This window comes from Sus scrofa, chromosome 3 (assembly GCF_054392235.1).
Source record: "Sus scrofa isolate SSC_HxYL_T2T_F1_AM1 chromosome 3, Sscrofa_HxYL_maternal_Yorkshire_Landrace_v2.0, whole genome shotgun sequence".
NCBI lineage: Eukaryota > Metazoa > Chordata > Mammalia > Artiodactyla > Suidae > Sus > Sus scrofa.
The window spans coordinates 129,398,633-129,424,378 of record NC_139385.1 but is presented as its reverse complement, the minus strand read 5'-3'; the positions used below and the strand labels follow the sequence as shown (position 1 = coordinate 129,424,378).

Genomic DNA, 25,746 nt, shown 5'->3' with positions numbered 1-25,746 from the left:
CGGCCACAACTGGAATCTGTCTGTGTGCTCTGCAATCTTCGCACAAGCTTGACCTCGCCGCCAGGTGCTGCATCCACACAGCACATCCTTTTACACCACGACTTGCTAACAAGGCCCCAGAACAGGCCTCAGCTGATCCCTGTGAGGCTATGACTGAGTGTGCCCACCTGGGGCCAGTCGCTCCGAAGGCGAACTGCCTTGCCAGGGCCCCAAGACCCTTGGGCACGAGGAGCCGCACACAGCTGTGAGTCTTCTGCCCGCCCACGGGCTCCACGCTCTGCGCATGCGCACAGGGCCAATGCGGGGGCGAGAACAGGCTTCATATGAGCCACCATCTGGGGTCGTAGCGAGCTTTCCAGAGCTGTGCGAAGAGGTCCCTGATCTTCGGTGGGGGTTCTCTGTAAGTCCATGTCCACGCTTTACTTATTTTTGGTCATACGTCCCCAGAGAGTATTGCTTTCCGTGGTGTCGTTTCTGCGTCTCCTCTCCCATTGTTCCTTGAACCATCCTGGCTTTGGTCTTAGATAGAGGTGCAGGCGCTGGCCCTCAGCCCTCCGTCTGTGGTGGGATCCCTTCTGCTGGGCGACCTCCCGCCTCCTAATGAAGCGTCTCCTGCTTGGCAATCTCCTCGTGGCTGCTGAGTATCCCAGGCCTGAAATATGCCATTTCCGGAGAGAGTCTGTCCCCCAAGGTTGCTTCACGGATGGCTGATACTTTGCGGGGTGTATGCACTTGGGGAAGTCAAAAGACAACAAGGCAGAGCGTGGAGGTCCTCTTCTGGGGAAATTAAGTTTTGTTGAGTCCTCACGGTTGTAATGTTACCCAACCCAAGTTCGCTCTGCTCAGGAATGGCAGGCCAGTAAATGCGGAGACAAGATGTGGGGGCAAGCAGTCACGCCTTTAATCAGAAAGTTAGCCGACGGAGAAGACGGCAGGCCAGTGTAAAAAATCGTCTTGTCTCAGTCTGAATTCAGGCTCCTTTTATACCGGGGATGGGGAGGGGGCAAGGGACCAAACGGTGACTCGCGAACTGCCATTTGCTTGGGGGAAAGGCTCACGCCAATGCTGACCATCAGCTGAACGGGGCCACTGATGGTTACTCGCTTACAGGAATACGTTAAGACACCTTCGAAAGCCCCTTTTTACTTTTGGGAATTTAAAGAAATGCAAACCCTTTGTGTGATAGCAGCGAAACAGAATATATGGTTTCATCCTCCACGCTGTTTTGCCAATTCCAGCTCTTCATTTACCTTTATCCCTTCAGCTGTCTGCAGACACTTTTTCCCATGCACATGTAGGATATTGTTTTTATTTCACACTCATTACTCTCACCTACCCTCCCCCCAACTTAATAGGATTCTGAGACCTATTTATTCATCAGCCAATAAAAGTATATGTAACTTAATGCTTTTTTTGGTAGTCATTAAAAGAACGAGAAATGCTCTGTAGCTTATTTTACTCTTCCATGGTTAATAAACCTTAAGTGGTGTGTGTGTGTGTATTTTACAGCTTTAATGACGTATAATTGAGATGTAGCCAATCACGTGAAGTGTGCAATTTGATGACGCTTGACAAATGTATATGCCTGTGAAACTTGCGTAATCAAGATAATAAACACATCCATCAACTCTTTAAAACTTTTTTCTGCCCCCCAATACACATCTGCTTGCCATCACTGAGGCTTAGTTTGCATTTTCTAGAATTTTATATAAATGGAAAATTGCATATATTCCTCTCAGCTTTTTGAGATCCTCTATGTTGCGTGTGACTCGATTCTTTCTTCCTTTTTTTCACTGACTAGTTCATATTGTGTGGCATCCAATCATTGTATGGTTCCATTTTCACTTCAAGAACAAACTACGGTCATTCAAATTTGGGTATTTTTCATACTTTTTCTTGAAAATGAGTGAAATGAGCTCAACACTTTAAGGAAGACAACTAGTTGACGGTATTTTTCATTGATAAAATTCAAGCTTTAAAGTCAAAATTGGAAAGTTGGAAAACGTGCCTGTCACTGTAAGCTTGATGACTTCATAATTGAGATTTCTAATGAGGCTGATGCTGTTAATTTGATTTTGAGATGCTAGGTAATATACTATGTTAATGTATGGAAGTTCTATAAACTTTGAACAAATACTTTCAAATGAATCAATGTATCTTTTAAATCATGTTTAAAAATTCCTTTCAAAATGAATGATACATTGCTTTTTGACCTTTTGGCCAAGATCAAGCTAAAATACATAAAGGATTTTAAGGTAACAGTACAAAAAGGTAATTTATGTGGTTTAGCATTCCATATTTTAAATACTTTCTAAGAAACATTCATAGAGATTTTGTCAATAGCAGAAAAAGAATATCCTCAGTTACATGACAAAGCTGTTAAACTGCTCCTCCCTTCTCTCTAACTACATTATCTGTATGTGGCCACCTTTTATTCACTTGGTTTACCCAGAACAACCTACTGCAACATATTGAATCAGAAGCAGCAGTGAAAATACAGCTGTTTTCTATCAGGGAGACATTAAGATTTTCAAAAATTGTAGAACTGTATTACTCTTGTTACTAAATTTTTTGGTTCTGAAAATGAATCTTTGAAAATACTAACATTTAATGGGTTTTTATTACTTGCATTGCTACTTCGTTACTTCTTACATGGTAAATGTTGACAGACGCTACATAAACAAATGCACTTTGGGGTCTGTCTTTCCTTCAGCTGCTGTAACAAAATACCTTAAACTGGATGGCCTGTAAACAATAAAAATCTACTTCTCACAGTTGGCCAGTGTGGGACGTTCAAGATCAAGGTTCTAGCACATCTGATGTCTGGTGAAAGAAAGCTTGCTTCCTGGATTGTAGATGACTGTTTTCATTGTATGCACATAAGCAGAGAGAAGGAAGTTTTCCTGTGAGTTATCACTAATTAGTGAAGGACACTAATTAGATTTCACGAGGGCCCAATCCTCATGACATCACATGGGGAGGTAGAATTTCAACATGAATTTTGGGGGAGGGAATAGAAAACCTCAGTCAATAATAGGGACCTCATTAACTTCTGTGTGTAAAAGGGTCCATAGGCCAAAATATTTGAGAACCACTGGTTTAATAGAACTTCTTTTGGTGCTAGAAAAAGAGGAGTTTGGGGTGGCTACTATGAGAGACGACGAAATGAGAGGGAAGTTGCTCTTCTAAATAGTGGTCAGGGACTGCTTTACCTGGAAGGAAGCATTTCTGGTCAGATACTTGGAGATGAGGGAGCAAGCTGTACTACAGGAAAATTAAGCTCAAAACCCAGGGGCAAGAAGTTCAGGGAATGGCAAGACACTGTATCAGCAGTGTGGTGAGTGCAGTAGGAATAAGGTAAGAGAAAACGGGGGTCCTGGTGGCAGTGGTAGCAATTAGATCTTGTATGTCAAGGCCTTTATAAGCCCATGTGATGGTTTTAGTTTTCACTCGGTGAAATTAAGAGCTGCTGAATTTTTTGAGCACAGTAGTGCATGTTGTGTCTTGTGTTTTAAAAAGTACTCTAGTTACAATGCTGAATAAAAGTCACAAATGGGAGTAGAGTGGGGTTAAGGATAGAATCAGGAAGACAAGTGATGAACCTCGTATTACGCATACAGGAAGGTGGTTTGGATTATGGTTGTAGCAGCAGGGATGAGAGAAAGTATCAGGTTTTATATGCTCTGAAGATGAACATAGTAGGATTTCCTGATGAATTGTGGGTAGGATGCAAAAAAGTGGAATTAAAGATGATTGAAGATAACTTGGCCTAAGTAAATTTTTTGTGTAATAGATAATACTGATATTTATTGATTTCAAGTTTAACAGCTTTCTTTGGTCTGTGATTTTTAAAATTTTAATTTTTTTGGTAGCACCTAGGTTTCATCTCTTGAGGAAAGCTTTGAAGAAAGCTTTAATGTAACACGAAAAATTTTCTCTTGATTCTTCTAGATGGTTTTAAAAAAAAATAATTCTTGTCTGCCTGAGATTTGCTTTTGCTTTCAGTAAAGCATTTTCCCAACTTCTGCAGTACTGACATTGAGATGGATAATTTTTTTTGTGTGTGTGTGGGAGATTTAATAAGATATTTAGCAGCGTCTCTGGCATATATTACTTATGCCAGTGGAAACCCCTGCCCCCATCCTGGTCCAGTTACAACAAGTGAATATATTTCCCTGGTTGAGGAACTACTTCAATAAAGAATGCTAAAAAATCGAAGTCCTGATTTTTGAAATAGGCAAATTAAAAAGTACCCTATGCTGTTTTATTTCTACTGCATCAATATCCCGAAAGATCTGAATCTGGAAACCTTCTTGAATAGATGGAGAATATAGGAGGAGGAAAACCAGAGCACAGATGATTAACTCATATCAGTCTTTTGGAACAAGGTAGCCTTGCCAGAATACTCGTCAGATTTGACCAGAACTACCTTAAGTTTTGAAAAAAATAAAGCACCCTTATAGGATAGAATCAGCTTATCTGTTTTTGTCTGTTATTTTTGGTTTTGGATTTGTTTTTCACTTTTAGTTGTTGTCCATGATGACATGGGTTAGTTGAAAGAACAGTGTGAAACAGTGGGAGTAATAGACGTAGTGAATTGGACTTAAAACACATTCAAGCTCCTAAATTTCCTTTGAGTTTCTTTGATTGGAAAAATGAATCTTATTGCAAAGATCAGTTAAACTGAGGTGCTCAAAACCTTTATTAAAATTTTTAAAGAGCACTGTAAGGAGCTCTTAAGGAAAGAAATCTAAACTTCTTTTGGAAAAGTTACAAAATAAAAATTTACATATGCGAGGGGGATGGGGAGGGAGTGGAATGGACTGGGAATTTGGGGTTAATAGATGCAAACTATTGTCTTTGGAATGGATAAGCAACGAAATCCTGCTGTATAGCACAGGGAACTGTTTCTAGTCACCTATGATGGAGCATGATGTGGTAATGTGAGGAAGAAAATATACATATGTATGTGTGACTGGGTCACCTTGCTGTACAGTAGAAAATGGACAGAACACTGTAAACCACCTATAAGGGAAAAAAAATAAAAACCATTAAAATGAAGAAAAATTTTATTTGGCTCAACTTTTGTTATTGGTACCCCCCGCCACTGGTCTGGACTTATTAGGTGTGAATTCATAGAAGATAAATCCCCAGAGTGATGTCGTCTATAATGTGTATTTTATAGAATCGGGGAACTTCAGTATAGTAAGGTCTTTCCATATCAATTTTAATAGTGTTTATAGACTGTATTTTGCAAACCATAGGGGAACTGTGATGCAGTGAACTTTTGCCTTGAATTCAGGAGTTTGAACTTTGAATTTAACTTAAAAATCTGCTTTTTTTTTTTAAAGTGAATATGCTAGATTAAACTTAAAGCAGTGATGAGCATTAATTAGTACTGTCAGATTAATTGGTTGTCGTGCCTCTACTGTGTTTTTATTTGAATCTATATCTGATCATGTATAATGTGGAGCTATTAAAATATGTCTGAGCCTGATTTTTCCCGGTATTATGCTGTTAAACAGAATAAGGCAAATTATATGATAGAGTTGCTATAAGACTGTGTTCATCAGAATGGTTTTGGAGTTCCCATCGTGGTGCAGTGGTTAATGAATCCGACTAGGAACCATGAGATTGCGGGTTCGGCCCCTTCCCTTGCTCAGTGGGTTAAGGATCCGGCGTTGCCGTGAGCTGTGGTGTAGGTTGCAGACGCGGCTGGGATCCCGCATTGCTGTGGCTCTGGCATAGGCCAGTGGCTACAGCTCCGATTGGACCCCTAGCCTGGGAACCTCCATATGCCGAGGGAGTGGCCCAAGAAATAGCAAAAAGACAAAAAAAAAATGGTTTTATTATTCTCATTTACTGGCTTTATAATTAAATTGTATAAATTTATGAAGTTATTAGAACACCATTTATGAATCTAATTTGTACGTATTTTATGTTTTCTATTTACTTTTTTGTACCTTGCATTATCAAGAAGGATTTCTACTACTGCAAAGAAAAAGATTTGGAAGAAATTTAATTTAACTCTCTCATTTTATAGATTTAGAATTCTAAGAAATAACAGTCCCACAAATTTCATACTTAGTCACTGAGTCTCAAGTAAAACTCAGGTTTCCTGATGTCCTAATTTTATGTACAGAGTAACTACTTTCTGTGAATATAGTAGTATTCCAAGGAATATAAATACTGAGTAGAGTTTATTAGATGTAGAATATTTTGATTTAAGTAAATGTTATACTTGTCCCTGGTAGAAAGTAATTGGTTTGGCTTTAAATTTCTTATGTTTTTCCCCTAATTTTCTCTGAAATGTTATAGTTTGATGCTGAGATTTTCAAGGGTAGGAGCTTTATCCATGACCCAGAGAACCTTCATGACCCTATTGAGCAGTCAGTGGAGAGGCAGGGGAAGGAGGCTGTTTGACATTCACAGAGTAGATTATTCTATCGGATTAAGAATCTTTGCCACAGTGAGCCCTTTGGTGTGCATTAGTGTGCATTGGTGTTCATTGTGTGGGACCTAGAAATGTGCTTTTTATGTGCCAGTTCTGAGCTCTTCATCCACATGCCTCTTCTTCAGACTTCTTGCGTAACAGATCCTCCAGTCTTGTTCCGTCAGGTTACCACTCATCCTGCAGAAACGTATTAGCTAGTACTCACTAATGTGCACTATTAACTGGAGCCGTTTCTTCTTGAGGCATGGTGGATGTGCAGGTAGTCCTATCAACTCTGAATATTTCCTTGTGTTTCTTGGGCAAGGCCTCCCTGGATTGGGATGCAGTGCTTCAGCAGTCTATTTCTGGACGTTACTGGCATTATGTGAGAGCATGTGCAAACCAGGCTCCTATTGTATTTTCTTCCCCCTTCCTCTGTGAAACTCCCCATGACACTGTTTGCCTTGTTTGGGGGGAGGGTAGCAGTGTGGAGGAGTAGACCTCTGGTAGTTTGAGTAACCTGATGATGCAACTTCCTTTTGCCTTTGGACTTTGGCTTATTTTTTTTGTTCACCATTTCATTTAATAAATGAGACCTTCTGGCTACATCTGGTTTTTTTTGTTTGTTTTTGGTCTTTTTGCTATTTCTAGGGCCGCTCCGGAGGCATATAGAGGTTCCCGGGCTGGGGATCTAGTTGGAGCCAGAGCCACCGGCCTACGCCAGAGCCACAGCAATGCGGGATCCGAGCCGCATCTGCAACCTACACCATAGCTCACGGCAACGCCGGATCCCCAACCCACTGAGCAAGGCCAGGGATAGAACTTGCAACCCATGGTTCCTAGTCAGATTCACTAACCACTGTGCCACGATGGGAACTCCTACATCTGCTTCTTATACATAATAAGAGTGATTTGTGAAAGACTTGGGTGTTTTTTTATTTTTTAAATTTTTCCTATTTACTATTTGGGTCATTGCCAGGAAGAATACTTTGGGTATAATCAACCACAGGATTCTTTTCTTAATAATATCTGGTATTCCTTTTATCTAAAGTGTTTTTGGTCTATAAACTGACTAAAATCTGGGAATTGGGTAAAGGCCTGTGCCTTAAATGGTGGTTTAAGAAAGCCTCCCCCCCCCCCCCCGAAGTCTTTTGGTTTATTCTAGTGAGAGTATTTAGTGTGTTGTCCATTGTTTTTTCTTTTTACTTCTTTGTCTTTTTGTCTTTTATGCACATGGAGTTTCCCAGTTTAGGGGTCCAATCGGAGCTATAGTCGCTGGCCTATGCCACAGTCACAGCAACTCGGCTGCAGACCCAGCTCAGATCCCTGCATCACAGCTCTCGCCAACGCTGGATCCCCAGCCCACTGAGCAAGGCCAGGGATCGAACCCACAACCTCATGGTTCCTAGTCGGATTTGCTAACCACTGAGTCACAATGGGAACTCCTCCATTGTTTTTGATTCTTAAAAACTCTGGGATCAAGTGAGCGTAGCCTCAAATCTGTATAGGTCAAACCGTGCTGATGATCACACAAAATTAATTATATAGGAAGAAATAAAGACCATACTGAGTACCCAGTTGACCTTAAAAATACCTCTTTGTCTAACTTTCCAGTGGCCTGTTTGACTTTGCAGACGTGGATTTTAAGTCGTAGAGGGCTTCTGTTACTTTATCTCTGAGATAACATTGATACTTACCCTTTTCTTTTGAGTATTTTTGGAGTCGAAAAATTTGAGAGAATGCCCATCTATGTTTATTTTGCATTGAATGTTTTTTTGAATCTTGTGTGTGTCATTATTCCTAATTTCAATTTTCAATTGTTGCTTTTTTTTTTTTTTTTTGGTCTTTTTAGGGCTGTACCTGCGACATATGGAAGTTCCCAGGCTAGGGGTCAAATTGGAGCTGCAGCTGCTGGCTTGTGCTACAGCCACAGCAACGCCAGATCCAGGCTGTGTCTGTGACCTATATTGTAGCTGACAGCAATGCTGGATGCTTAAACCCCCTGAGCAGGGCCAGGGATTGAACTCAAGTCCTCATGGGTACTAGTCGGGTTCATTACCACAGAGCCACATCAGGAATTCCAACTGTTGCATCGTAATGACATTTAGTCTTTTTTTAAAAATGCATTATTCTTTTAGCCTTTTTCATTTATTTTGGCCACGCCTGTGACATGTGGACATTCCTGGGCCAGGGATCGAACCTGTGCGATAGCAGTGACAACATTGGATCCTTAACATGCTGAGCCACCAGGGAATATCCTCTTTTGGCCTCTTTAGTAACAGGAGTCAGACTTTTGAAATTTTTTTTTTGCTGTTTCCTTCAATATGTTTATTTCTAAAGACAGCATTTCCTTGGTTTTCTTTTAAGTGGTTCCCTCATTGTTTAGCTCCAGTGTCTTTCTCATTCTCAGAGAGAGAAATTAACACTTGTCAACTGTTTACTTCAGAGTCAAGTAGGAGTTGAAGTATCCTATCACAATAGATGTTGGTTCTTACCTGAATTTGGGGGCTGTTTTATTCTTTCTGAATATTTGCCTGACAGTTTTTAGAATCCAGCAATTGAGAGAAAATTAGCTAGAGCTGTAGTTATAGCAGAGAGCCTCTCCTCTGCTAAAACTTTCTTTTCCTCTTCTCCTCCCTCACACTTTTTGTGGGTAGCCATGCCAGTGACAAGGTCTGAACGTATTTAACCTGCTTCTGAGTCTCCATGCCTGGCCTTCCCTACTGGTGTCCAGGACTTGACATGTTACCCTCAAAGAATCCTGGAGTTGTACAGTGATGCTGATGGGGTCCAGATATTGCTAATTGACAGAGTGGGGAGTGTAAACAGTCCTCTATCAGCTCACCATCCACCCTTGCTTCTAGCACTCACACCTTTGAATTATGGGTTGTCCAAAGAAGGCTACATGAGGGAAAGTAGTTTTCTTACAGGAGGGGGAGGAATTCTCCAGTAGATTTTATTGGGCTTCCTTCTGTTACAACCATATGAGTCTAATAATGTAGTAGAAATTTGTTGGTCTCTGAAAAATACTGCTTTCTGTTTTCCAGTGATTATATATATTCTCCCTATTTTTATGTTCCTTGGGTTGTTTCAACAGAATTTTTTGGATGTGTGGAAGGCAGTGAACAGTTAAATACATTTTATCTCATCATCTTGTCCAGTCCATATAATTTTTACCAACATGTTCAATTTGATAAAGGCATTAGAATTTAAGGCTTAAATTTCCATATAAGGCTAAAAATTCATTTAATTTTGACAGCTGTCTATCCAGAAGCTAATTAGTATTTATTATTTGCTTTTTAGAAAATGGACTCCACATCTTTGTTACCAACATTTTTAATGTGGCTCTGACAATATCACATATAGAATGTCTTCCCAAGGGCATTCTGGTGAAATTTCAAGGCAGAAATAATATTGAATGTGAGTTTGACTGCCACATATTGCAGAGGGAAATACAGCATATTCCAAAAGTAAAAAATAATGTGGACATTGATAGATTTTGTTTGGTAGAAGAAAGAGTATCAGGGGAATGGCAGAGAGGAAGAGTTTTGGAAAAGAAAAGTGAACTCTCTACTGTGCTTCTCATAGATCATGGAGAAGAACTAAGAGTTGACAGTATACAGGTTGCTTCAGGCTGTGGCAACTTATTTGAGTTGCCACCATGGGTAACATTTGGCATTTTTTTTTTTTTTTTGTCTTTTTGCTATTTCTTTGGGCTGCTCCCGCAGCATATGGAGGTTCCCAGGCTAGGGGTCCAATCGGAGCTGTAGCCACCGGCCTACACCAGAGACATAGCAACTCGGGATCCGAGCCGCGTCTGCAACCTACACCACAGCTCACGGCAACGCCGGATTGTTAACCCACTGAGCAAGGGCAGGGACCGAACCCGCAACCTCATGGTTCCTAGTCAGATTCGTTAACCACTGCGCCACGACGGGAACTCCCACATTTGGCATTTTTGCCAACATACTACCAACTGGGGAAAGATGGTCTCCTAAGGCTTTGAATTATTTCAAGTCATTAGTAGGACTGCAGGTGAAAGGTTGTGTACAAGCTATTTTGCCTCTTCAAATGGTTCTTCTTGAAGTGCCAAAAATCATATCCCAGGCTCTTGAATTACAATTAGGGAGACTTATTGATGGGGATTCATTTTGTCTTATTGTAGAAATGGTAAAAGAATTCCCTAAACAAATGCCAGATTCATTACAACATGAAAGCCCTGAATTATTAAGTAATAATGATACTTTACTTAATATTCAACATGTTCTAGATAATTTGCAAGCATCTTTGTCAGTAGGCAGTATTGAAAGTGTAAAAGTATCATCTGCATTGAGCCCATGTAAATTTTATTGCCAGTTAATTAAATGGATTCCAGAATTAGAAAACTTGACAGTTTATATGACTTTGCATTATGATATTAGTTGTCAAAGTAGTCCCACATGTGATAATTTTGGACAACTCTTTGTCGCCAAAAGGAGAAATGGACAGTGGCATAGAGGAATTCTTCAGCAGCTCTTGCCCAATAATCAAGTGAAAATTTGATTTATGGATTATGGCAGTAGTGAGGCTATAGCCTCATGTAAAGAAACTTAAACAATATTTTATTTTAGTACCATTATTTTCATTTCCACGTTCTCTGACGTATTTACACAGTCTAGACAGAGAGGCAAGAAAATTTCAACTGAGTATATTTAAACAAGCCTTGTTAGGACAAATAGTATATGCACACCTTGATTGGCTCAATAAGGTTGAGCATTTATATTACGTAACATTACAAACTCAAGAGTCTACACTTAATTCTGAGTGTGTGCTGAAGACTGTAGGCACACAAGTACTTTGTCCAGTGTCTGATTCAAAAATCTGTAATATGTTGAGGGAAACTAGTGCTTCTGATGTAAACAGCTTTGCAGTTGAGAGTTTTATTGGAAATAATGAACAGTCGATAGACTCTCTAAATAAAAAAGACCCTTTGAAAGTAGATTTTCCTATTAAAACTGTAGAAATGGAGAGAGTCTGCCTACATAACTTTTGTGATGTATGTATTAAACCCATCAGATTTCTGGATATGTACTAATGAACATCAGAGTGAATTTCAAGATATGATGAAAAATATAAATTTATGATTTATGTGTAAATGATGAACAGATTCTAAGAAATCCAGAACCTGGATTCTTCTGTTGTGCTAGATACAGCAAGGACAAACATTTTTATAGAGCTGTCATCACTGAAATTGAGTATAAAATTAATGTTTATTTTTTAGATTATGGAAATACTGATTCCATACCATTTAAAAAAAATTTTTTTTTTTGCTTTTTGCTATTTCTTGGGCTGCTCCCGCGGCGTATGGAGATTCCCAGGCTAGGGGTCTAATCGGAGCTGCAGCCACCAGCCTACGCCAGAGCCACAGCAACGCGGGATCCAAGCCGCGTCTGCAACCTACACCACAGCTCATGGTAACGCCGGATCGTTAATCCACTGAGCAAGGGCAGGGACCGAACCCGCAACCTCATGGTTCCTAGTCAGATTCGTTAACCACTGCGCCACGACGGGAACTCCCATAGCATTTTTTGATGTAAAAATTTTGCTTCCAGAGTTTTGTGAGTTGCCTGCTTTAGCTGTGTGTGCTGTACACTTGCACATATATATCCTGTTGGAGGTTTGCAGGTGAAGACAGCAATTGATTTAAACAAAATTGTTCTGACCAAGGCAATTTTGCTTCAAGTTATAGCAAGAAAAGATGGCAAGTATACTGTAAATATTCAGCGTATCGAAGCCTCAGAAAAATATTGACGTTGCTTGTCTTATTTCACGAGCTGGATATGCAGAATATTGGAAAGTAGAACCAGAATGTTCAAAAACTATAAGTGAATATCCAGAGTTAAAATCTGAAAACGAAGTTAATGTTAAAGTCATATCTGCCCTTTTTGAAGGACCTAGACCTAAGAAGTACCATTCAAATAAGCTAAAAGAAAAGTAACTTGTCTTTGATAAAATCCCAAGCTATTAATTTCTCAGATTTAAAAAACCCTTTGACTTTGTGGGAGCTGAGTCACCATGGCCTTACAAAGAATATGTGTTTAAACCAGGAACAGTCCTTGAAGTTGAGTGTTCTTTTTTTTTTTTTTTTTTTTTTGTCTTTTTGCTATTTCTTGGGCCGCTCCCGCGGCATATGGAGGTTCCCAGGCTAGGGGTCTAATCGGAGCTGTAGCCACCAGCCTATGCCTGCGCCACAGCAACGCAGAATCTGAGCCGCGTCTGTGACCTACACCTCAGCTCACGGCAACGCCAGATCGTTAACCCACTGAGCAAGGGCAGGGATCGAACCCGCAACCTCATGGTTCCTAGTCGGATTTGTTAACCACTGCGCCACGACGGGAACTCCGAGTGTTCTTATTATCATGGCCCAGGTGACTTTGCATGCCAGCTCTGATGTAAATTAGAAGACTTAAATTTACTAATGGAACAACTTCAGAATTATTACAATATTCATTCTGATCCTTACCAAATTGGGCAGGTTGCTTGTGTTGCTAAGTATTCTAAAGATGGGAAGTGGTATAGAGTTGCCGTTTTGACTCAAGTATCAAAAAAACAATTTGACGTAGTATTTGTTGATTATGGTTACCAGGAAAGAGTTTTAATTAAAGAACTTTGTGCTATTAACCCATGTTTCCTTTTTTTACAAGGCCAGGCTCTCAGATGTAGTCTTAACTATTTCATTGAACCCGTTAGTTGTAAATTACTAAGTTGGTACAGGAGAAGCATGCAGAGACTTTGGGAATTGTACCTCTTCATCTAGAAGGTTATTGACTTGTGCCGTCTATGCCTTAGTTCTTGTACATCCAAACTGCTTATGCAGTTTAGTGGATTTACACTCTCCATTTACCAGTGCAAAAGAACTTCTTTTTGCCTTTTCTAGGGCCGCTTCCTGTGGCATATGGAGGTTCCCAGGCTAGGGGTCGAATCGGAGCTGTAGCCACCGGCCTACGCCAGAGCCACAGCAACGCGGGATCCGAGCCGCGTCTGCAACCTACACCACAGCTCACGGCAATGCCGGATCGTTAACCCACTGAGCAAGGGCAGGGACCGAACCCGCAACCTCATGGTTCCTAGTCGGATTCGTTAACCACTGTGCCACGACGGGAACTCCAAGAATTTCTTACTAATCATGGTTCTGCACAGTACATGATCAAAGCCATTCCCATCTTCAGTTAGTCTTTACAGTTACTGTTGTTCCTCCTTCAATATAAAAATTGGAAGTGAGGAAAAAATATATCTCACATGTATAGTCATACAAAGTTGTATTGCCAACTTAGTGGAAATAATAAAGCCCTTGAGATAATTGAAACAAAAATCAGAGATGAGTAACCTCAGTGATTGCCCCAAATACGATTTTAGTAAAATGCGATTGTGCATATCTAAGAATGTAGAGGATGGCCTCTCTTACAGAGCTTTAGCATTGCCAACAGATTCATTATCTGACTTTCTGGTATCTTTTGTGGACTTTGGAAATACGCAGTTAGTAGAAGAACGTATGTTAAGGGCCGTTTCAGATGAGTTTCCAGAATTGCTGTTTACACCTATGCTAGCTGTTAAATGTTTTTTGTCACGTCTTGGGGATGTAGATATTCCAGCAGAAAGCAATAGTTTGTTTGAAGGTAATGGCTTGGGAAAACCATTAAAGGCAATAGTACTGTCAAGGGAGCCAGATGGCCAACTTGGTATAGAATTATATGATGGCTATCAACATATAAATCAGAAAATTAAAATGTTGCTCCATGCTTATGGGAAAAAAAAACATTGTGACCAAGCACATTGTGTGGAAAAAGGTCATAAAACAAATGAGAATAAGAGACTTGCTGTTTCCTTGAAAGGCAAAATAGAAAATGGCTTTCACCAAAATATGATAAATAAAACTAGTAACATATTCTGAAAGCCGAATAGATAATAAATTCCGAAAGTTTATATGCCAGGCTTTTTAAACAATTAATTTGCTACAAAGTTGAACCTGTGTCAAAAAACAAAGTGAAGAAGTCTTTGAGTGATGGAAAATGGAAAGGTGTAAAAATTGTCCCTGGTTCTGCACATACTCTTGATCAAAGTGATACGGGCCAGAACTCAGTCAGGGTTGTATCACAGTCTTTTATCAGAGACTTAAATCAGGCAGCCTCACAAAATCCATATAGTATTGCTAGACCACAGATCAAAGATCTTCCTCAACTCAAAGTTTACTTGAATACCAGAGTTAAAGGATACGTTTCTAATATCAGTAATCCAGCAAATTTCCATATTCAGCTTGCTGAGAATGAAAATGTAATCACCAGACTTGCAGATGCTCTACTTGAAAGAAGAAACAATATATTCAAAGAGGAAAAAAATCAGATAAACCTATGGTGGGAGATCTTGTAGTAGCAGAATACTCTGGTGATAAAGTCACTTACAGAGCTGTTATTAAGAAGATTTTGCCGGGAAATTCTTTTGAAGTGGAATTTATTGACTATGGTAACACTGAAATAGTAACTGCATCTAAAATTTATGAAATTAAGGAGGAATTCCCAACTATTCCTCAGCTAGGAGTCCATTCTTTCTTTAGTGGAGTAAAGTGGAATGAGCCTGATAAAATATGGGATAGCAAAACTGTTGATTATTTTGCTTCAAGAGTAAGAAACAAAATAGTTTCTTGTGAGTTTTTGAAAAAACATGAGCAGAAATGGGAAGTAAAACTAATTTGTGATGAAAAATGTGTCATTAATGAATTACTGAAAAGGACAGTATGTTCAAAGCTACAGAAAACAGTCTTGCAAATGTCTCAGGTTGTGGCTGAAAAGATGTTCCCTGTTAATGAAATGAAGGAAGGACAATCAAATGACTATGAAGGTTCTGTGATCCTTCAGCCATCTTACCAACAGGTGGTTAATATTCCTTTGGAAAAGTTAAAACCAGGACAACTTGAAAAGGCTGAAATACTTTGTTTCAAAAAGTGGGACATTCTATGTGAATTTATCTAAAAAGAAAAAGATTTTATCTGATTCAGCAGTATTAATTACTAAAGAAGCCAAAAAACCCTCTATTTTATCAGTGAAAGATCCTGAAAAAGGCTTAGTTAGAATGCTTGGAAAAATCTAAAAAAACTTTGAAGTGGTATGGCTCAAAAGTAGAAAAAAAGTGTGTGTTGATGAGAAGGTGCTTGGTTTTTTTAGTAGATCATGGTTGGCATGAAATAGTGCCTTTATGTAATACCAGGGTGCTTAGTAATGAAATAAATATTCCAAGACAAGCCGTGCCTTGTAAATGGATTTGGTTTGAAAATTTTAGTAACATGCCATTGGAGTCCATTGTGTGTTTCTGTATTTGCTCATTTGGAAATAAACATCCTTTTCTTGAAATGTTTAGACTCTGCCTGGAAAGTAGAAATTTTTATAGATGGCTGTTTACTTTTGGAATATTTGAATCTGAATACAGTTCATGTTGAAGAAACCAAAAACAAATCTTCAGGAATCATTTTCAGCATTGAATCTAAGACTCCTGTGTCATCATGTACAACAAGATCATTTACTCGGGCACAACTCCAAAATGGTATGCAGTACTCTGGTATTGTTTCTGATCCATCAGACTTCTGTGTTGAGTTGAAGATTTCTTTGATGCAGTGAAGTCTCTCTTTATGTTGCTTTCTGATTTACCAGAAAACTTACAAACAGTACCTCAAGAGCATGTAATTCCTGGTTCTGGTTGTTTGTCCAAATATGGATTGGAAGATCAATGGAATAGAGTAGAAATTTTTGAAATTTCTGATCAGTTATTACTTCTTATATTGATTGACTATGGATTTTATGTTCACATACTTTAATTCAGATACAAAAAAATCTTAGTTGTTCCTGAGGAACTTTTGAATTTGCCAAGACTGAGTTATCCTTGCAGTTGATTTGGTATCTTACCTGTTGAAGGGAAACATTGGAATGAAGAAGCCAAAAGTGTTTTTCAATATTTCCTGAATAAACCAGGCTTGGTTTTTCAGCCAAGGGAATATAATTTTGAAACAAAACTGAAGGTAGATATCATTCATGAGAAAAGCAATTTGGCTGATAAATTGGTTGCATCTGGTCTGGCAATTTATTCTAAAGATTCAGATCATCTCCATGCCTTGAGTACTACTGGATCTACTAAAATTCAATATAAATTAATGAATAAGCCTGTTTGTTGGTTGTTAGATCAAAATTATTACAAAGGAGAAAATACAAATGCACATACATGGAGAAGCAAAAATTAAAAAAGCAGAAAACTAAAGAGAAAAGATGTCTATGAGAACCTCTTAAGAAAAAACCATATTAGTAAAAGATTACATTGTAGAAATTTAACACTGAGGAAGAAGGTTGGTAGTGAAACACATAATCCCCAAAGTACCATTACATTTGATACATGTACAACAGCTTCATTTTGGGAAGCATCTAATGGTTTGAAGAGTAACACCAATTACATTTGAAAACATTTTTGAAAAACTACCACCTGTAGGAATACAGGAAAACACAATGGACTTAAGAGCAGAAAAAGCATTGCATGTTAATGAAAAAATTATATCAGAACATGTGAAAGGTAAGTAGCCAATTTTAAAAAGATGCTCTTTTAGAGATTTTGTAGATTGTATTTTGATTCTTTAAAAGTTATTTACTAAAATTAAAGTTGAAAATAAATCCTGCAAGATTTTACTAAGGAAATTGAATAAATGGTGACTAGAAGCATCACTGTTGTTATTTTTTTGAGTGGTGACCTTTGAGAATGTAATGAGAGGATTTGTACCACATTTACATGCATATATGCACGACATTTTACAAATAATTCCAGGGGTTTCATAAAACTCCTGAAGGACCATAGATGTCAGGTTTTTCTTGCTGCTGTTAGAGCTGCTGGGCTCATTTTGAAGCATCAGTTTTCTTTTATGTTTTATTACCAGATGAAATGTATCCTTTGGTTTTTTGAGTGTGCTTCTGAACATATTGCTAATGGAGTTAACCTTAATAAATTAACTGAAGGATGTTTCTTCTTAAAACTTTTAGATGTCAAGCCGATTCTAAGATGTTTTAATTTTTTTTAGAATAATGTCTGACTTTGCTTATGCATGTTGTGTTTAATTATCTGTATGTATTAGAATTTTATTGGCTATAAGGAATGTTCCCTGCTTAATGAATGATTGTTCGGACTGTAAATTTGTATGATTCATATTATAACTAGTAACATTAACAAGTTATTTTTTCTTCAGTGAATGGAGATCTTGTTTTTATAGAGGTATTATAGAATATTTCATTCAAATTCATATTAGATGTTTCATAGTGAATGGATAAATGCTTTAAAATTGGCCCTTTTTCCTTAGTTTTGAATCTTTTAGTACAGCAGCAGTTACGGTAGAGGGTGTATTTACTGTTTTCCAGGTACTATGCAGAGTTTTATATGTATTTTATTTAAAGCTTACCACAGCTCCATAAAGTAGGTTGATACTAAAATTTAAAAGTCTAATAACTAGTATCCTACTTTGCCTGAATTCAAAACCACCTTAGAGAGAGACAAAGAGAAGTGTAATTGATGAGCACCATACCATGTTTTTAAAAAAAAAACAAAAACAGTATTGACGAATCTGGCTTATCTCATGGGTAAATGGGTTTACTAATACTGAATCCGTAATTTAAACTTAGCAATACAGGCAGAGAAGAGAGTTCTCCACGTGGGGGCTTACCCAGGTGAAATTTACAGCTTGTGGTAGTTACCTCTAGAAAGGAAGGGAGGCAGGAGGAAGATCCTCATAATCTAACATAGATCTTTCTTGTAAATACACCAGTCAGATCACCCCTGCTCCTGGCGGGTAAGGGAGGAAAGACACCAGAGGAATGTGACATTAGGGGTGTGCCTCAAACATGACTACTTCCACATGGAAGGAAGTCACGAGTGGGAAGATGTATCCTTCTCTCCCAAACAGATTTCTATTTTATGGATGAGGCTCAGGGAGACTAAGTAAGTTACCCATGGGTATAAAGTCCTTAAGGAAGGAACTGACATTTTAAATTCAGATGTCTCTGACTCCAAAGTCTACTTGATGCAGTATTTATACTTTAAAAAATAGTTTGAGGAAGTTTTTCTACAAAACTCTTGACCATCACTCCGTACGTCTGGCGCTTGTGTCTTTTATTGTTCCTTTACTTGTGTATGTTTCTGCCTTCTGTGTTTTTTGCTATCAGATTCTTTAAGATCCTGCTTCTGGTTCCCACTTCTATCCCACATCCTATATTCCTTATCACACAGTGAATAAAGTGAGTTAAAGTGAAAGTTGCAGGTGTAAAAGGAATTAGAGGACCAAAACCATATTTCTAAAAAATTTGAAGTCCCATTTCAGGAAAAATCATACTTCAGTGAGTCAAAAGAAATGTGGTTCTATGGACTAAGAATAAACTGATAAAACATAACTGTATAGCTTTAGAACAAAATAAAAATAAGAAAACATTAAAAAACTCATTTAGTTGCCTTAAGTATTCATCTAGGCTCCTTCCAATTGTATTAATTGTTCAAGAGCACTGCTCATTTGATGCTATTATTGCCTGCAGTTTCTCTGAGTCTAAGGCAAAGGATTTTAGTAGTTCTTTGAAGATGTCAGTATTGGAAATTTTTGCCTATTAAATGCTAGCAGAGGGCCTCTAACAATAGTGCTTTTCAACCTAGGCTTTGCATTTGCATTGAGAAAGGATTTTTTAAAAACATTCTGATGCCTGGATCTCATTAAAATTGTTTTAATTGGTCTTGCTATTGCCTCACCTTTTGAATTTTTGAAGGTCCCCAAGTGAATCTAATGTATAGCCAAGGTCGATAACAACTATTCTAGAGTGTATTAGGGAAAAGTTCCTGAATTATTTTGTGAGAGAAAATAATAATTCTGGATCTTGTGTGGAAACATTTAGAATCTGTCCCTCCTGTGTTTGGAGTCCAGACTATACATAGGGGTCAGAGTAGTTCTCTGCTAGACTTAAATTGTAAAAGATGCGCTACACTTTTAGGTCATTTCTAACACAGCATTTTATTTTATCTGCACAGGTATTGTTTTAGAGAGGTTGCAGCTTCTTATATTTAGAAAATTGGCTTAACTTTCTCATAGATTTAACCTACTATGACATATCAGTACTTACATATTCAAGGTAATTGCCTTTATGGACTATTTTCTCAAAAATTACTAGTATTTTTTCCAGGATGTTTTTGGAAGTTTTTTTTTAAGAAATATGCATGGACCAGTATAGTTCATGTGTGCTTTATATGTATGTACAATGGTAATAAATAAAAATCAGTGTTAAATACATTTAAAGTAATTCCTCAGTTTCCATGTGGTAATCTTCAAAATGATGTTACATGTGTCATTGTTTTTATTTTATTATAGTTGACAGTGTTGTACCAATTTCTGCTGTACAGCATAGTGACCCAGTCATACATATATATTGCTTTTCCTACATGCTTTTTCATCAGGTTCTATCAGAGTTTGGGTAGTTTCCTGTGCGTACAGTAGGATCTCATTGCTTAACCGTTCTAAATGTAATAATTTTCATCTACCAACTCCAAACTCCCTGTCCATTCTACCCCATCTCCCCTCCCCTTGGGCAACCACAAGTCTGTTGTCTCTCTGTCCATGAGTCTGTTTCTATTTTGTAGGTAGGTTCATTTGTGCCCTATTGTAGACTACACATGTAAATAATATCATATGGTATTTGCCTTTTTCTTTCTGACTGACTTCACTTAGTATGAGAATCTCTAGTGGCATCCGTGTTGCTCCAGTTGCCATTAATTTCATTCTTTTTTGTGGCTGAGTAGTACTCCAGTGTATATGTGTACTGCATTTTCTTAATTTATCTGTCAAGGGACATTTAGATTGTTTGCATGTCTTGGCTATGGTGAATAATACTACAATGAACATAAGGGTGCGTATATCTTTTTGAAGGCAAGTTTTTTCCAGATATATGTCCAGGAGTGGGATTGCTGGATCATATATGGTAGTTCTACATTTAGTTTCCTGAAGATCCTCTATATTGTCATCCATCATGGTTGTACCAACTCACATTCTCACCAACAGTGAAGGAGGGTACCCTTTTCTCCACACCTGCTCCAGAATTTATTTGTAGACTTATTAATGATAGTCATTCTGACCAGTGTGAAGTGGTACCTCATTGTAGTTTTTATTTTCATTTCTCTAATAATTAGTGGTATTGAGGGGTGTTGAGCATCTTTTCATGTACATATTGGCTATCCATATAACTTCTTTGGAGAAATGTCTATTTAGGTCTTCTGCCTATTTTTTGATTTGGTTTTCTTTTTTTGTTGTTGAGTGTGTATATTTTGGGCATTAGGCCTTTATTGATCGCATTGTGTGGAAAGATTTTCTCACATTCTTTGGGTTATCTTCGTTATTTTTAATGGTTTACTTTGTGTAAAAGCTTTGGAGTTTAATTAGGTCTCATTGGTTTACTTTGTTTTTATTGTCATGATTCTAGGAGGTGGATTAAACAAGATGTTGCTGAAACTTACGTCAAAGAGCATTCTGCCTATGTTTTCCTCTAGGAGTTTCATAATACCTAGCCTTACCTTTAGGTCTTCAATCAATCTTGAGTTATTTTTGTATATGTTGTTAGAAAATATTCTAATTTCATTCTTTTACATGTAGCTGTCCAGTTTTCCCAGCACCGCTTATTGAAGAGACCGTCTTTCCTCCCACTGTATGTTCTTGCCTCCTCTGCATAGATGAGTTGACCATAGGTGCTTGAGTTTATTTCTGGGCTTTCTATCCTATTCTATTGATGTATATTTCTGTTTTTGTGCCCATAGAACACTGTTTTGATGACTGTAGCTTTGTAGTAGTATGGAGTCAGGTAGCCTGATTCCTCCAGTTCTGTTTTTCTTCAATATTGGTTTGGCTATTCAGGGTCTCTTGTGTTTCCATACACAATTGAAAATATTTTGTACTAATTCTGTGAAGAATGTTCTTGGTAATTTGATAAAATTGCATTGAAATTTATTTCCTTGAGTAGTATAGTCATTTTGACGATATGGATTCTTCCAGTCCACGACCATGGTTTATCTTTCCATCTGTCATTTTCAGTTTCTTCCATCAGCGTCTTATAGTTTTCAGAGTACAGGTCTTTTTGCCTCTTCAGTTATGTTTATTCCTGGGTATTTTATTCTTTATCATGTGATAGTAAATGGGATGGGTTCCCTAATTTCTCTCTTTGATCTTTCTTTGTTAGTATATAGTAGTATATCGATTAACTTTACTAAAGTTCAGTGAGTTCCAACAGTTGTCTGGTTTTTAGGATTTTCTTGGTATATTATAATATCATCTACAAACAATGATTATTTTACTATTATTTTTCCAATCTGGATTTCTCTTTCTTCTGATACATCCACGTAGGATTTCCAAAACCATGTTGAATAACAGTGGTAAAAGTGGACATCTTTGTCTTATTCTTTATCTTAGCAGAAATACTTTGCTTTTTACCATTGAGAATTATATTAGCTGTGGGTTTGTCATATATGGCTTTTATTATATTGAGGTAGAGTCCCTCTGTTCCCACTTTCTGGAGAATGTTTTTAGTTTTTTTTAATCAGAAATGGGTGTTGAATTTTGTTGGAAGCTTTCTTCCTGCTATCCATTGAGGGATTATATGGTTTTTAGTCTGGGACAGAGGAATTTAGAATATTGGAGAACACAGCCTACACTGACCCTTTGTGGAGAAGTGTTCAACTGCTTCACAAGATTGCTGTGTTCTCCTCCAGTATTCTAAATTCCTCTGTCCCAGGTGATGTCCTTGCTGATGGGGGGACTTCCCTGGGTTCATCTGCCTCCTAGAGGTGCAGGTCCCATGCTGCTTCCCTTTCTCGTTTTCTTTTGTCCTAACTGGTTTCATGAAAATTTTCTTGCTCTGTAGAATCCTGAGTTCTTTTGCCAGCTTTCGGGAAATTTTTTGTGCAAATGTTTCCATGTATAGATGCTTTCCTGACATATTTGTGGGAGTAGATGAGCCTCATGTTCTACTACTCCATCATTTCTTAATCCTCAGGGTGTTTTTTTTTTTTTTTTTTTTTTTTTTTTCCAACTATGGCGGATTGGTTGGTTACTTGATTGATTGGTCTTATCTGAAAGTTGTTGAATAGAATAGATCATTATGGGGACTAGAGACTGTAACAACCCTTGGACAAAGCACAAAAAAAAAAAATCTAGTTACTCTTTGGTTATGAGGAAGTGTGTGATGTTTACGTCCTACCTTCTATAGTTTGTTATTTAACTGGAAGACATCTTTGAAAGAAATCTGGAATGGCAATCCAATTTTAGAGAAGAATTTTGTGTGACATGTTAAATTTGAGGTAACATCTAGATATCCAGAGGGTGAGTGGCTGACAGGCATGCACACCGTTGGACTGAATTTTGAAAATTTAACACTGGTAAATGATACATATTTATAAATCACTTGCGAGTTCCCATTGTGGCTCAGCAGAATAAGGACCTGACATTGTCTCTGTGAGGATGTAGGTTCGATCCCTGTCCTCACTCAGGGGGTAAAGGATTTATGGTGTAGATGGTGCTTGGATCTGGTGGTGTTTATGGCTGTGTGGTGTAGGTCCCACCTGTAGCTCTGATTTGACCCTGGCCTGGGAACTTCCATTTGCTGCAGGTATGGCCATAAAAATAAAAATAAAAAAATTATTGGCGTTAGATTTAGCATTTAGTGTAAAGTATGGACATGAGGCCCTACTCCTAAGTTTGAATTCTTCACCCCTTACTAAAATAGTAGGTAAGCTTTTCAACTGCTCTTCATCCTCAGTTTCTTTATCTGTAAACGGAGATAATTATAACTACTCCATTGTCGTGAGAAATAAATAAAACACATGGACCATTTTCACTAGTACCTGGTGTATAGTGAATGTTCACTCTGAGAAATGCCAGTAATCATAATAAGCTGCTGTACTTGCGTCAAAAATAGTTTGCGAAAGAGTAAGTTGAGAAAATTTTTGAGGCTGCTCTTTAAGAAACAAGTACTTAGTGTGTATCATTAATGTGCACACACCATACTTGCGGTATAATCATTAGATTAATGGTTAAATTTCTGTTTGGGAGATAGGATTTATGATGGAGAGATAATAATAGTTCTAAATATAGGCTTCGTGTGTTTTTTTTTTTTCCAAAGTGATTTTATATATTAAGGAAAGCTATTTTAAGTTGTATAAAGCTTATGTATGATCCATTTTTGTCATATTTCGTACCTTTTTAAATTGGGACTTCTAGGAATTGTAAGTAAAAATTCTGTTTGTAATAGGAATTTTCAAAATCTTGAATAACTGTTAATAAAGCCATAATGCTTTGAAAATTTTATTAAAAGTCATCTTTTTCTTGTTCTTTCAGTAGACATATTAGAAAGTTCAGATCGTTTACACATCAATTTGGCAACAAATGACACACAGTAATTACTGTTTAGATGTTAGAAAAGTGGTACGCATAGAACAACTTCTAATATTAAAGCATGTTAAAATAATCTAGATTCAGATTATTTTCCCAGGAAACGGTAATTAGAATGTGAGAGAAATTTTTGTGACAAGAATGGTGATAATTTTTGATTATAAAAAGATTACTTGGGAACTGTCCTTCATCCTTCATCCCTATAAAGTATCTTAAAACATTTTATTTGATATCTAATACTTTGCATGTACTTGCACAGTCCATAAAATGATTTTACCAATACTTTCAATTATTTTTCAGCTGTCTTTCCTGACTAAAACCTTTGTTTCAGTTGCTAATTTGTAGAGTCATAATTGCAGTCATGGGTTATGTGTTGCTGCTGAATAACCATCAAATTAATGCTACATAGCAGTATTCCCTGGTTTATGGGACTAACGTTTATCACAAGGCTATAGGAGAGAGGTCAGACTTAACCCCGTCCTTCATCTTTTTAGCTTGTATCATGGTATTTTTCTTTCCTTTCATAGGTATATCTATTTTTAATTTGGTTTTACTTTTTTGTAATTTGGTTTTATATTTTTTGTTTCTTGTGGACATTTGTGATATTAAAGAACATTATTGTCTGGTGGTTGGATAATGACATGGTCAGAGCATTTACCTGTGTATTGGAATTTATTTTCCAAGTGAATATTTATTGAGCAAATCCAGAATATTGTTTTGGTGCAAAGATAGAACCATAATACTATACAAGTATGCTTAAGTCACTGTAAGTCAAATAATTTTGGAAAACAAGAGATTTAGTGATTTAAAGACTTTTTCTAAAAGTTAAATTTCCTAAGCTGGCTAGGGTCGGTGAAGCTTATCATTTGTACATGTGTACTGAATGTTTAAATTTGGTATCCTGAAAGTTAAAACTTATTCAAGGCAGATAATTATGTATATATTTTTACACTGAGTTAACATCTAGTTTTTGATTACTTTAGAATAGAGAATTTAATGATTACTGGCTGTAATTAATTTCTTTGAATACTTTTGTGTCATCTTTCCCAAAACCTCGAGATCTCGAAGATTATTTTCTACAATTTAAATGTGTGCTTCTATTGGAAAAATAATTTGCTTTACACAACTTCTCTGATTGTTGTGTAACTGGGTTGCTCTTACTTTGTTTTGGTATCATAAGATAAGCCAAAGTTAATGATTTGGTTAGTTTAAAAAAATGAATTTGAATATCAAAGTAAGAAAGTAGTAATGATTTTTTAGTAGCAATTTAATCATGAAGGGCTGCATACTCCTTTAGTTTTTGAGTTCTTTTAATTTCAGTTCAATTATGTCTTGATGTGTAATACTTTGTTTGGAAATGATCAGAAATGACAAATTGCACAAATTTATAGCACTTAAATTAATATCATAGAAAATGTTTTTTCAAGTCTATGTTTCAGTTATTAATTGATTCTTCTACGTGGACAGAATTGCAATACAGAAAATAGCTGCAGAGCCTGAACTTCTTTGCAGAACAGATGCTAACTCACAGACGTTGAAAAACTTATGGTCTCCGGAGGAGACAGTTTGGGGGGCAGGGGGATGTGCTTGGGTTATGGGATGGAAATCCTGTGAAATTGGATTGTTAGCATTATACAACTACAGATGTGATTTAAAAAAAAAAGAGAATAGCTGCAGAGATGATTAGATTTCCTTCTTTTAAGATAAATGGTGCTTAATTTAAAGCTTATTTTTTTGTTTTTATTTTGTTTTGAAGATACATTTTTTTTTCCCTACATTAAGCTGTTTTACTAAGCTACAAAATTATATGGAGGATGTATAGTAATAGTGTAGTTTTATTCAGAGT

General features: G+C 37.3%; 1 protein-coding gene and 1 long non-coding RNA gene across 14 annotated transcripts in view; both read left to right on the top strand.

Annotated features, from left to right (window-relative positions):
* The first annotated feature begins 348 nt into the window (after positions 1–348).
* The window catches only part of LOC102159977 (uncharacterized), a 777,987-nt gene continuing 752,589 nt past the window's right edge, over positions 349–25,746 (top strand). For all 13 annotated transcript variants that reach the window (XR_014842497.1, XR_014842499.1, XR_002342830.2 and 10 more), the window contains exon 1: positions 349–400. This is a non-coding gene — a long non-coding RNA (uncharacterized LOC102159977). The remainder of the gene's footprint in view (positions 401–25,746) is intronic.
* Positions 9,673–23,908, top strand: TDRD15 (tudor domain containing 15). Its single transcript, XM_085016195.1, is given in 26 exon segments — positions 9,673–9,770; positions 9,773–10,103; positions 10,381–11,007; positions 11,009–11,440; positions 11,442–11,549; positions 11,551–11,711; positions 11,989–12,050; positions 12,053–12,214; positions 12,216–12,404; positions 12,406–12,466; positions 12,469–12,552; positions 12,832–13,181; positions 13,183–13,324; positions 13,581–13,617; positions 13,619–13,704; positions 13,707–13,785; positions 13,787–14,341; positions 14,343–14,375; positions 14,377–14,800; positions 14,803–15,398; positions 15,400–15,532; positions 15,534–15,776; positions 15,778–16,054; positions 16,057–16,907; positions 16,909–17,020; positions 23,847–23,908. Coding segments are annotated over 26 exon segments (6,228 nt in total). The 5' UTR covers positions 9,673–9,739.